We start from the raw sequence: 13,723 nt of genomic DNA, 5'->3' as shown, positions 1-13,723 counted from the left end.
CAGTAGACAAATAGCATTATTTTCGCACCCACAGGAAAACATTGGCACAACCCTCTGCCACTTCCTATTAGTGAAAGGATTCTGGAAGACTTGCCATCTCCGCAGGAGAGGAAACATGGTGTGGAGGAAAGAACACAACTTTGTGAGCAGACAGATGAAAGGCAAGTCCCTCTAATGCCTGCTAGCTCAGTGATCTTGGGCACGTTACACAGTGTGGGAGCCTCCATTTCTTTGCACAGCCCCATGTGGAGACACAGGCTCAGTTTCAGCCTTGACTAACTCTTCCTCTTTGCCAGTGGTGCTGAAAACACTGATACTGGGTTGCCCTTGAGGTGCCCTGTCAAGGACCGTGAAAAGCAAAGAGCACATTCCGTTCGTGGATTACATGTTAGAGAAATCTCAAGAACTCAAAACAAAACTGGGACCAGAAAATTATTTTGCCGCTTCGCTTCAGTGGTTTAAGAATCTCTGCTTAAAGGAGCAACATATTAAAATGTAAACTAACTGTGAAGTTTATTCCGAACTTTCTAGTATGATTTCTCTTCTGTTTTTGCTGGTCAAAATTTTATAATTATTTGTAAATGACATGAAGATTTTACACTCTTAATTTGTGTGTGTTTGTGTGGCGGGGTGGTGATGGTGGTTTAAGGAGGTGGAGAGGAGGAAGGAAATAGGGAGGGAGCGATGAAAAAACTGTAATGAAGAGTTGTTAATGCCTAACACTTAAATGAAAACAAGTGCAATTACAAAATGTCTGAAAACATCAATCTGATCAAATGCTTTTCATCTAGCAATCCTAATACCTTTTACAAGTAGGTTTTCTCTTGCGTATTCTCTCCCCAACCTCCAGAAAACTACAGATACAGATTGATACAGGTTTTTCATAGACATAGAGCAAATCACCACTCACACAGCGGTCACTTAAACCTAACACCTACTTTCCACCATGGTTTCTTTCTCTACATAAATTTAGCAATACAATGTGGAAAACTTACTTTCTTCTGTTCACAAAGAAACAACTTCATTTGACTTAGAATAAACGTTATACTAAAATAACTGGCTGGAAGTTGTGAAGTTGTGGAGAGCAGCTGCTGCTGTGTCCACCTGAGACCTGCTGAGGTGCATCTGTGGGAGGGTGGACAGGAGGATGGAGGGCAGCCCAGGGGTCAGGGGGTGATCTTGGCCTGCTCTCTGAGTGTTCCTCCAATCAAATCCTGTCTGTCTATGCTCCCAACCCTCTTATTTCCCCACCTTCCTCTGCTACCCAAACTTTCCTCCTCCCTTAAGCCAATTTGGAACTTCAGTCTCAATCGAGTTCTTACAGAATGCACACTTCTTTCTCCCTGTCCAGTGGTGACCCGCTGGAATAAAATTTCTTTTTATAGCCAGCAACAAAAATCAGTGAAACGGAACTAAACAATGTAAATGTCATGAATTCAGATGCATTTCTAGGTGTTAAATGTATTTGTTTATTAATTTGTTTTAAAAACAAAACTAATACATAATATTTTTTTAGTTGGGTCTTTTTTTTAATTAAAGTTTATTGGGGTGACAATTGTTAGTAAAGTTACATAGATTTCAGGTGTACAATTATGTAATACATCATCTACATCTTATATTGTGCGTTCACCATACAGAGTCAGTTCTCCTTCCATCACCATATATTAGACCCCGTTTACCCACTAGAGCGCCCCTCCCTCTTCCCCTCTGGTAACCCCTAAACTCTTGTTTATGTCTATGAGTTTTTGTCCCTTCATTTGTCTTGACCTTCTATTGTTTTCAGTTTTATATACTTTTATATACCACATATCAGTGAAATCATATGTTTCTCTACTTTTTCTGTCTGACTTATTTCACTTAGCATTATAATCCCAAGATCCATCCATGTTGTCACAAATGGTACTATTTCATCTTTTCTTACTGCCGAATAGTATTCCATTGTGTATATATACCACAACTTCTTTATCCATTCATCTATCGGAGGACATTTTGGTTGTTTCCATGTCTTGGCCACCGTAAACAAAACTGCAATGAACATTGGAGCACATGTGTCTTTATAGATAAATGTTTTCAGATTTTTTGGGTAGATACCCAGGAGAGGGATTGCTGGGTCATATGGTAATTCTATTCGTAATTTTTTGAAGGAACCTCCACACTGCCTTCCATAACGGCTGCACCAGTCTGCGTTCCCACCAACAGTGTATGAGGGTTCCTTTTTCTTCACAGCCTCTCCAACACTTGTTACTATTTGTCTTGTTGATGATAGCCATTCTAACTGGGGTGAGGTGATATCTCATTGTGGTTTTGATTTGCATTTCTCTGATGATTAGTGATGTTGAGCATTTTTTCATATGTCTATTGGCCATTTGTTTGTCCTCTTTGGAGAAAAGTTTCTTCAGGTCCTCTGCCCATTTTTCAATTGGGTTGCTTGTTTTTTGTTGTTGTTGAGTTGTATGAGTTCCTTGTACATCTTGGATATTATCAGAGGTGTTGTTTGTAAAAATCTTCTCCCACTCAGTTGGTTGCCTATTTATTTTGTCGATGGTTTCTTTTGCTGTGCAGAAGCTTTTAAGTTTGATATAGTCCCATTCATTTATTTTAGCTTTTACTTCCCTTGCTTTTGGAGTCGAATTCATAAAACGCTCTTTGAACCCAAGGTCCATAAATTTAGTACCTATGTTTTCTTCTACACAGTTTATTGTTTCAGGTCTTATGCTTAGGTTTTTGATCCATTTTGAATTAATTTTGGTACACGGTGACAGATAGCAGTCCAGTTTCATTCTTTTGCCCATGGCTATCCAATTCTCCCAGCACCATTTATTGAAGAGGCTGTCTTTTCTCCATTGTATGTTTTTGGCCTCTTTGTCAAAGATTATCTGTCCATATTTATGTGGATTTCTGGGTTCTCAATTCTATTCCAGTGGTCTGTGTGTCTGTTTTTCTGCCAATACCATGCTGTTTTGATTATTGTTGCCCTGTAGTACAAGCTAAAGTCAGGGAGTGTGATACCTCCAGTATTGTTCTTTTTTCTTAGGATTGCTTTGGCTATTCAGGGTCTTTTGTGGGTCCAAACAAATCTGATAATTTTTTGTTCTATTTCTTTAAAAAATGCCATTGGGATTTTGATGGGGATTGCATTAAATCTGTACATTGCTTTGGGTAATATGGCCATTTTAACTATGTTGATTCTTTCAATCCATAAGCATGAAATGTCTTTCCATTTCTTTATGTCTTCTTCAATTTCTTTTAAAAATGTCTTATAGTTTTCAGCCTATAAGTCCTTCACATCCTTGGTTAAGTTTATTCCTAGATATTTTATTCCTTTTGTTGCAATTGCAAAAGAAATTGTTTTTTTTGTTTTTTTTTTCTTTTTCTGAGATTTCATTGTTAGTATATATCTCAGTTAGTATATATCTCGTTGATTTTGTAGCTGGCAACTTGACTGTATTCGTTTATTGTTTCTAGTAGTGTTTTGGTGGAGTCTTTAGGTTTTTCTATACATAGCATCATGTCATCTGCAAAGAGTGACAACTTAACTTCATTCCAAATTTGGTGCCTTTTATTTCTTTCTCTTGCCTGATTGCTCTGGCGAGGACTTCCAAAACTATGTTGAAAATGCATATTTTTTAAAAAACTGAAAATTACAAAAGTGTGTAAAGCAAAACGTGAATATCCTTTACAGTTCAAACTACTAATAAAATTATAGAAAATTGCCTTTCACTAGACAGTAAATTTCTGTTAGTGGATATAAGCCAAATGTGAATCATACACAAGTCATCACCTCTATTCCATTCAGCTGGTTGGGTTGAAGGGACAGAGTAATGGAGAATATCATTCTAGAGGAAACCAGTTAGTATTTGTACCATTTCAAATATGATTTCTAAATTGCTTAAGCATATCTATCGAGACCTAAATGGAACATTTAAAATCAGCATCATATAAAAGCATATAAAATCATATAAAAGCAATACTCTGTGAAATGATTTCTGAAGTGTGAAACTTCGTCTTTCAGGCCTAGCCTCATAGAGCGTAGAGACTGGATAGATTGCTGTGTTAGAAGAGTCACTCCTTTTTCCTCCATAAGCTTGTACTTGATTCATATGCGTATATTCCAAGGAACATAGGATCCAGGCTTATCTCTTGGAATCTAGAATAAAAGGACAAATTTGTATGTTTGCACTTGGAAAATGTTTGTGACAAATGGAAAACAGCAGAATACAAAATACTCATATGATAAAAACTACCCAGAGGGCCACCAGGCCAATGAGAAGACAGGCAATGACAGAGTGAGAAATGTGGAGGAATCCAGGAGGGGACTAAGGGTCGGGTGGGGCAGGGCAGGTACAGAGTCATCATCCCATGAATCCCATGTGGGCTTGAAGACCCACAAATGAAAAGCAGAATCAGTCTGTGTTTCTCCAGAGTGAAGCGGTGATTCACAGGGCTTAGGAAAAGCTATACGGGGTTCCACAAAGAGCCAGCATAAGAGGAGGTATAGGAGGCGGCTCGCCCCTCCTTATAGGAATATACAAGGAATAACTTGTTTATAATCAGAAGAATCACTGTGAATGATATGAGTTCTATAATTAAAAATCTCGTCACTGGAAATGACTACAAAGAGCTAAAGTGTTTGCTTGGCAGGGGTGTGGATGCAGGAGGAATTCCCTCCAGTGGCCGTTGGGAAAGGGCCCTTCCCGCTCTGGTTCAAATCAGGAATTGCACACATTCCCAGTGCCTGGTTGGGGTGCACTGAGATAAGACTGTTGGAGTGGCCCATATTCTTGGCCTGGGTGTCTTGGGTTCAGGTAACAGTTTCTGAACTTCTATTCCTGACCAATGTGTGTTGGGTTTAGGAGGGGAGGGCGGTGGAGGGGGGGTGGCGATGACAAAACAAAGGAGGAACATACGACTGATGATAAAAAATAAATCTTCTTTTTTCAAGTGGTGTAGAACTGAGCCCCACTGCAGGCCAGGCGGGCCAGGCTGATGGAAAAATGCAGTTCGCGGGCCACTGTGCTCTTCTGCTCAAATGCCTTTGGGATTCTTGTCACCTTTCTTGCATGGAAAACCATGGAAGAAAGGTGGGTTTCTTTCTTCCACGGTGAGTTAAGGAAACTTGACCACAAGGACAGGGGACAAAATCTCAGAATTTAATAACAGAACGTACCATTTTTGTGAACTTATCTTCACATGCCATTCTAATCTTCTCTGGGGTCAGTGGACTATTGAGCTTCAAAGGTCCAAACAAGCCTCTCTCCTGTCGTGCTGCATTCACCGCATCATGAATGGCAAAAAACACGGAACACCCCAGGAAGACGCCAGGCTCTCCCAGGCCCTTGAAGGGAGACAAGTCAATTAGATTATGGCGCTCTCTCTGTATATATGCGTATGTACATCTACAGGTCAGTATGTGCATGTATAAAACATAAAACATATGTGACTCTTCCTTTTTAAAAAGTAATTTATTATTGAAATCCAATGTTCTCATTCTTAGGTTTCCAGCCTAAGGAAATGATCCCAAATGGAGAAAGGAGATTTAGGCATGATGATGATTACTGCAAGATGAAAAATCAGATGCAACCTGATGGCAACAGTAGCTTGTGTCAGGCTCCAGGATCTGGAGTATTTCTTTAAAAAAATTTATAATGTTAATTTTATAATGCAAATGTTTAATAGAGCTTCCCCCCCTCCCCCAATCCTGGTAAAACCCTAAGAGATGAATGTAACCTCTCCCTCCCTGCACGGTGTCACACAGCATGCATTTATTCGTGGAGCACCGCTTACCTTAGACGAATACAGGGTATTCGAGTTTTGTGTCGGAGGCAACAAAGAGATGTGTAGCTCTGCGGGTACGTCACAGATGGCAGGGATTTTATACTGGTCTGGACCACGAGTGTATAGTACACCCTGAGGAGAATAATTCAGTTCCTCGATTGTATAAAGTCCCATGCCTTGAATAAATGCACCTTCAATCTGAGGCAAAAAAATAAAAAAATTTCAAAAAATTAGAATTTCCATATGTGAGAAAAACACATACTGTTGACTAACAGTAGCATTTCAACTTCATGCTGTTTGTCGGAATTTTTAAAATACAGTGTTGAGAGGTTTCTCAGCATGTCTTGGAGCATGTCTCTGAAAGTTTACTTAAAAGTTTACCTAAAAGCATTTCTAAACATCTTATTGGGCACTAAGTTCAAAGTCAAAGGCCTTCAGTGTGAATCTCAGCGTGGCATTAGAATCGTAGGTCTAGAAGAGGCCGCACAGAGCCTATAGCCCAAATGCTCTCTTTTTTTTCTTCCTGTGAGGCAGATGAAACCCTCTCTGCCTGGTGTGTCCACAGACCCCAGGACACGAGAAAAGGATCTCAGGGCTTTAGAATCCCTTCATCTCATCTGACCATCCTTGCTCACGAGCTGGCTGGCCTCACGTCTCTGAATTCAGTTTCCTTGCATCTAACATAAGGGGTTTGAACTATGTGTTCTCTATGCTTCCTGGACAGCTTAAAAATGCTCCAGTTCTTAGATGTGCTAGACATTTGAATATTTATGTAAAACAGCTTGTGATTTTTCAATCTGGTCAATTATTTCAAATTTAAATTGAAAAAGTCTGTGGGCAAAATAGGCTACTACCAATCACTACCGCTGCAGTTATTAACGTTTGTTATCCCAGCCCAACTTCAAACTCCTTGAAACCAGAGCCTGGCATGTGCCCAGGGCTCAGCATTTAGCACTACATTCTACTTCTTTCCCAGACATGTGGGGCTCATTTTTTCACCTCTAAGCTTAGTCTTGCCTCATTCAAACTCCCCAGGCACTGGCTGTATGTTTCTTCCCAAACGACCTAAAACGCCTTTGTTTCCTTCCCTCTTTTAAGCAATAAGAGATTGCGGTTCCGCAGCTGGCCTGTACAGAAGGATTCTGACTGAAAGGGTAGAAAAATAAGATGATGAATAAGCTGGATGGAATGTTTTGCCTGCATATCCCCACAGCAGTTTTGACTTTTACAAATAGGAAGTGAGGCAAATCAGTTATACATACCTGGCCTCTGTCAAGGGCTGGATTTATACTGTAGCCGATATCCATGACAATGTCTGTTCTGATATTCTAGTAATAAAAGAAGTGAAAATATTTACTGTGATGAATCAAGCTGAGGGAGAGAAAGTTGAGAAACAGTTCCTGCCAGGAGGCATTGGTATAGAATCTTTCTTTGGGCCACACTGTATTTCAGGAGAAAGGAACAATATTTTATTATGTTGCAAAGTTTATTATGTATAAACTTCAGAGTTATACAAATACTCTTAACCAGCTTAAGCACTGATCATTTTTTACTGGAAATATTAGGAGAGGAAAATATTTACTTGACTTTAATCCCAGCTGAGTGATGTAACACACGGACTTTTAGCCAGTACAACGGATATAAGATAGGACACAGAAAACAGGAAATGTCTATGGCCTTCATGACCCTTGTTGCAAAACTTTGTGGCCACCACCCAACCCAACATCCAGAGTCCAACTGGCCAAGTGATATTTACTGAACCACAGAACTCAGGGTGCAACGGCAAAAGTCTTTCAATTGTTATCCACTGTTCTAGATTTTTCATTTTTAGAGCAGGAGAGAGAATAAATCTAACATTACAAGTTGGTGACTAAAAAGTTCTCTGATAACCTACCAAAGAGGAGGCTTACAGCAGGCCCAGCCAGGCTGGTGATAACATGTTTGTTCTCTGGCAGGCCTGTCCCTTTTTTTATGTGACATTAATGGTCTCATGAGAGCCATGACAAACAGATTCTATTTATAATTATTAACGGAACAAAGGAAACCCAAGAGTGTCCTCATTTGATGAGGGACTTTCATCTAACATTTTCCTAATAAAAATTAGATAGTGATCCAGAATGCTCTACTTCAGGTACTCACCTCTCTTATGTAAAGACACAATGAAATGTAAAGTTCTCTTTGACACTAGATAGCAAGGCTGGCCTTCCACGAGACAACTGGCCTCAACTGGAAGTGAGTGAAGGTTTTGCTTTCAAAGCTGTGGTTTTACTACTGTTTCTCATTGCCTTTTGATAGGGCTGCTAAGAGTGGTTTTAGGTTGTATTTGCCAGCCTCCCAGGTGGCCCTCAATGATCGCCACCTGCTGGTCACATAAGGTTGAAGCCTTATGCAGTTCCCTCCTACATCTTACCAAGGTTGGTTTATGTGACCAATAGGACATGGCAGAAGTGATAATATGTCACCCCAATACTAGGTTATATTATAAAAGACTGTGGCTCTGTCTTGTTAGCGGGTTGTGGATACCTATGAAATCCTTCAAGAATGTCATATGATGACATTTCACATAAACAGCCAGGCTTGCCGGTTGTACCAACACTCTACATGGAAGCCCCCTTTACGCTGTGTTATTTCCTTGAAGTGGTTCCTTTCCTGATTCCATTTAAAAGGGCCAGGGAAATAAAGAAGAAAGGCCATTGGTCATTTTCCATGGAAGCAACCATAGCACCGAGGCAATTACCAAGCTTCTATTTCGTTCTGATAATGCAGAGAAATCATCCTTAGGCTGAATCCATGGTGCTTCCGCGGTGCTCACACAGATGGAGTATGTGGAATCTAAGTGTATCTAAGAGCGCAACGTGAAGACCCTCCCAACTGGTACTGACCTTATGAGCACCTGTCAGGCAATCTATTTCAACCTCGGAACAGGCAGCTCCAAAAACAAAGTATTCGAAAGGATGGCCTTCGCCTGTCTCCCAGTTCATGCTTGACTCATAACCCCTGGAAAACAGAATTATTGAGGAATGTTGTTATGAGATCATCTCCTAATTGCAGACTGTGATGATTAAACACACCCATTAGGAGCTGTGCTCGATTTGTACAGTGATGTGCCAGCACATAATCATGCAATACATGTGGTGAATAAATATTTACTTCTTTCTTATTACACTTGCTTTGTCTGATAAAAACATCCAATTGCTCCCTACCAATGACTCCTTATGCCTGGAAGTTAATTGCTGACTGTATGATTATCCATCCAATTGCCATGGGTTAATATGGGCTCATGTAATCCTATTGTCATCAGATTTGGGGACTTCCACCTGCATTTTACACCAAATACTACTTTAAAGGTCCATAATGGCCTGTTTATTTGTCTTTCTGCCTCTAGGATTCAGCCTCCTGTGTGAGGGATCAAGCCCCCTGGCTGTGGGGCTTTGTGAATACTCTGGTCTCCCCACCTCAGGCTCCATGACCTGCTCTGTGTCCAGCTCCTCTGTAAGGACACCAAATGAATGTCATGGTAAAAGAGAAGCACAGGCCAGCAGCTTACCAGCACTTTCTACCCTTTTCTCCTCTACTCCCCCCCGGCCCAGAGGTGGCCATTAAAAATGCTTCCAGTGATTATTCCTCATAGTCAGCCAGTGCCCTGGAACCCCCATGACAACTGTCAAAGTGCCAATATCAGGGAACACTCTCTGTGTCACCCTGCTCTCTGATGGCTTTCACGCTCCATTAAAATAATTTGATAAATTGTTTTCCAGAGTACGTGAGTTCTGGTTCTTCCACATTTTGACAACACATAGTTATCGACAGATTTCTTATTTTTTGCCCATCTAGAAAGTGTAAATGGTGTTTATCTTATTATGGGTTTAATTTGCATTTCCTTACCTTTGTTTCTTAACTTAAGGGATACACTGAGTGTTCAACAAAAGGTCAACTGCTCTGTACCATTAGTGCTCTGTACTAAGCCCCAAAGAACCCTCTGGAATTACCCAGTATGATCTGAATCATCAATTCAGATGTATTTATTTTCATGCCCATTTTTCCCCCCAACAAAAGCCTTTCTGGACATTTGGATTAAGCAGCAGCTACATGTTCTTTATAACAGTGGGTTAATAGAAGGTACAACATTAATTTTGACCAAAATTGCAAACAGAAGTGAAACTCTTCCCCAGGATACCACAGCTATTTTCCATAGCATGCCACTGAAAGGACTATTTACCTGAAGTATCCAGTAGCTGAGAGAGAAATGCTTTCATCAAAAGCAGCATGTGCCTGTGAAAGAAGAGTGTCACATGATACAATAAGAATATTTAAAATAAGAATCATTTGAAACTTCAATTTTAATTTTACTATGTGTTAAATAATTATCAGTAGTAATAACTAGTAGTAACTCCCTAATAATAACCAGGAAGGACCAAGATTACTTTGTTCCTTTCAGCATTTTCCATCTCCACAGGCAATTGTGTGCATCAGTGCTTGTAGCAACAGCATTAGTTCTTCAAATGCATATTACCATAATCAATGATGTCACGGAATGTTACACTTACAGTCTGCACTATGGTGGACAATGCATATTCTGCTTATGAAGATTTTCACTAAGTCATCTGGAAAGACTAAGCCTATTAACGTGGAACGTTTCAGAAAAACATGGGTGGTTGGAGGTGTAACTCTAATATCATGTACCTATAACAGTTTTAGGAGAGGAGTAAAATTTTGCTAAGTTGTACCCTTTAAACCCAAAGTTCTCCTGACTCTTCAGTGCACACATTGACTAATAAATGGAAAAATGGGGGTCAAGTCCAAGTCCCCAGGTCTGAGAAAGAAAAAGGTGAGAAGTGCAACCATTACAGAAGAAAGTGGGCTGAATGGCAGCATTTCATAATGAGGGGGCCTGACTCTCTTGCACTGTATCTCACCCCAGCTTTTTCCAACCAGATTCTCTCAACCTTCCTGAGCCCGAGAAGCACAGGGCAGAAGGGAGAAAAAAATATACCCAGAAAGGATTGAGAGCGCCCATAAATATGAATTACAGAATAAGTCCTAACTCTGGACTATCAGGGACCATTTCTAAGTGAGACTTCCCAAATGTTACTTCCTCCAGACCAATGCTTTTAATGTGACATTCTAGAACAGTCAGCATGACACATATTCCCAGCCTTTACTGATAGCCATTCCATATGATCTGATACTTTAGAACCTATTACTTTGAAAAATTTGCTAGTTGACTTTAGAATGGGTGTTTTCTCTTCCAACTAGATCATAAGTAGATCAAAGGAAGCAATTGAATATTTCCATTACATTTGGTGCCTATTATTGGTTGAATATATACCCAATGGCTTGCCTTCCTATTTCTTTCTTTTTTTTTTTTTTTTAATTTATTGGGGTGACAATTGTTAGTAAAATTACATAGAGATTTCAGGTGTACAATTCTGTATTACATCATCTGTAAATCCCATTGTGTGTTCACCACCCAGAGTCAGTTCTCCTTCCATCACCATATATTTGATCCCCCTTACCCTCATCTCCCACCCCCACCCCCTTTACCCTCTGGTTGCTTTCCTATTTCTAAATAAGTGCTTATATGATTTTTCCTTGCATAGAAGGATTCTAGTGTTTTCTTCCCATTTAAAAACAGTGGAACCCAAAGAAGGAGAATAAACAGATTTACAGCTATTATCTAGAAAATACCTAAGTTTCATAGGAAGAAACATCAATTAATTCTTGCTTAAAACAAGAATCCTGGACAGAAGACCATTTTTTTCTCTAATAGAGAATTTTCCCAGATGTAAGAGCTCCTCCATCATACTATGATAAGATTTCCAAATGCCACAGCCAAAGGGCCTCTATTTATCACTACGTAACTATAGTGCCTGCTAAAGTGCCCTTTCTACTGATATTTAATTCACACATACATCTCATTCTCCCTCTTCTTTTCCCCCCCGCCAAACACAAAATACGAAGTAACAGTGATTCTCACCCACTCCTTCCAAGTGCCTTGAGGATTCTTGCTGATGATGGGTTCAAGGCGCTTTAGGAGAGTTTGACAAGCATCCTAGGAATTATTTTTTTAAATTAAAATTATAATCATAATTTCACACAAACATCAATTTCAAAACCACATGATATGTGCCATTATATGGACTTATTTAAGAGGCCCAAGGAACATGGACCAGGAAGAGAGCGCCCCTGTAATAACTGATGTCACAGGTTCAATGGGGATGGGGCTGAAGCGGGACCACCTAGGACAGGGGCCTTATAAGCCACACTAAGAGGTCGGACTTAACGGAAATCCTGTTGGCAAGCCACTGGCCACTGTTTTTAATCATAGCATGGTCAGATTTATTTTGTGGGAAAGCTTGCTCTGGCTGCATGAAGTCAGCATGAACAATGGAACTGGGGTGGAGAGACAGCCTTGCAACGGCGCTGGCAGCAGGTGAGAGTCTGCATCACGGCAGCCACATATATTACTGCAACATGGAAGTGGAATGACACAGAGACACTTCTGAGTAGAATTGAAATGACTAGCTGACCAGGGAGGTGTCAGGAATGAGGGAGAAAAATAGATGGCTATTTCAGCCAGGAGAGCAGTTGAGTGCTGTACCACTGACTGAGGAGACCCGGGGAAGGGCAGCTTTCACTGAGAGGGTGTGGGAAGGAGATAAATGCTGGGTTAATTCTCAGCATCTTCTGAGTGCCACCCACGTATTTGGTCCTGACGGGGTTAGTGATTTGGATGCCACTGCAATGATTCTTACCTTTATTGCCAACCCATTCAGGTCTGCCACCAGAGAAGCTCCAGAGAAGTTGGTATTAGGGACGGTTTCTGTGCTTGTTTCACGCAGGTGGACACTGGACAATGGCATTTTTAATTCACGACTGGCCACCTGAATTTTAGAAGAGAGGTTTTTCCCCCCCAAAACTTTGGTTAGTCACAGACCCATGCACATGGCCACGTGGCAGCACGACTGTGAAGCCCTCATGTGCACAATGGGGGCTAGTGGGCAGAGTCATGAATTCCTCCAGCCACAAAATGTCCCTCCTTCTAAAATCCCTGTAGCTAGTCTGGACCCTGAGCCCTGAGCACACTTTTCTTTTCTTTGAGTTTCTTATGTGCCGTAGCATCAGGTAGAGAAAGCAAGGCCCATGGCGAGGCAGGAAGCAATACTTCGTGTCTTTATCATCATGAAATCAATATCTCTGAGGCCTCTCCTATCCCATACTGTGCAAAATTCTAGCAAAGTCGACCTCGGCAGAGAAGACATGCCTTTTCCACATTTTTCGACATGCTCCAGGAAAAGAGTTCTGGTTGTGAGAAAGGACAATGGCCTTGTTAAAGAAGCAGCACCAACGTGAGATCACAAAAGGAGATGGTGCCAGTGCCGCTGGCCAACATGAGCACTTACTGGCTGCTTTGTTCTTCCTTTGTTTTTAGTGCTGGGGAGCAAAATCATATTACTAACTTCAGCTCTTCCCAAATTCTCTGCTTTCCTGCAAGCAGTATAGCTTAACAGAGTTTGCTCATAGCTGGGACAAGGACATGGGCATATGGAGTCCTTCTGTGTCTTCGACTTTCAAAAGATTGTCTACACAAAATGCATAGGCTTAGAACATAAAGGTCTCAAAGAGAGAGAGAGAGAGAGAGAGAGAACCCAAATTAATAAAATCAGAAATGAAAGAGGAGAAGTGACAATAGACACCACAGAAATACAAAAAATTTTAAGAAATTACTATGAGCAACTATATGCCAACAAATTAGACAATCTGGAAGAAATGGACAATTTTCTAGAAGCGTACAACCTTCCAACGCTAACTCAAGAAGAAATCGAAAACCTGAATAGATTGACTACTACCAGGGAAATTGAATCAGAAATCAACAAGCTCCCAACAAACAAAAGCCCTGGACCAGATGGCTTTACAGCAGAATTTTACAAAACACTCAAAAAAGAAT

At 40.6% G+C, this 13,723-nt stretch overlaps 1 protein-coding gene across 1 annotated transcript in view; it reads right to left on the bottom strand.

Annotated features, from left to right (window-relative positions):
- Positions 1-1,445: 1,445 nt before the first annotated feature.
- The window catches only part of LOC109455125 (aldehyde oxidase), a 73,697-nt gene continuing 61,419 nt past the window's right edge, over positions 1,446-13,723 (bottom strand). Inside the window, exons 28-35 of the mRNA XM_019746480.2 lie at positions 12,531-12,659; positions 11,753-11,827; positions 9,995-10,047; positions 8,658-8,772; positions 7,038-7,103; positions 5,785-5,973; positions 5,168-5,335; positions 1,446-4,147 (exon numbers count right to left, since the gene is read on the bottom strand). Of these exons, the coding sequence (XP_019602039.2) occupies positions 4,097-4,147; positions 5,168-5,335; positions 5,785-5,973; positions 7,038-7,103; positions 8,658-8,772; positions 9,995-10,047; positions 11,753-11,827; positions 12,531-12,659 (846 nt within the window). The 3' untranslated portion in view covers positions 1,446-4,096. The remainder of the gene's footprint in view (positions 4,148-5,167; positions 5,336-5,784; positions 5,974-7,037; positions 7,104-8,657; positions 8,773-9,994; positions 10,048-11,752; positions 11,828-12,530; positions 12,660-13,723) is intronic.

This window comes from Rhinolophus sinicus, linkage group LG01 (genome assembly GCF_036562045.2).
Source record: "Rhinolophus sinicus isolate RSC01 linkage group LG01, ASM3656204v1, whole genome shotgun sequence".
Lineage (NCBI taxonomy): Eukaryota > Metazoa > Chordata > Mammalia > Chiroptera > Rhinolophidae > Rhinolophus > Rhinolophus sinicus.
Note: the sequence above shows the minus strand (reverse complement) of the source record. Positions and strands in the feature narration are given on the sequence as shown.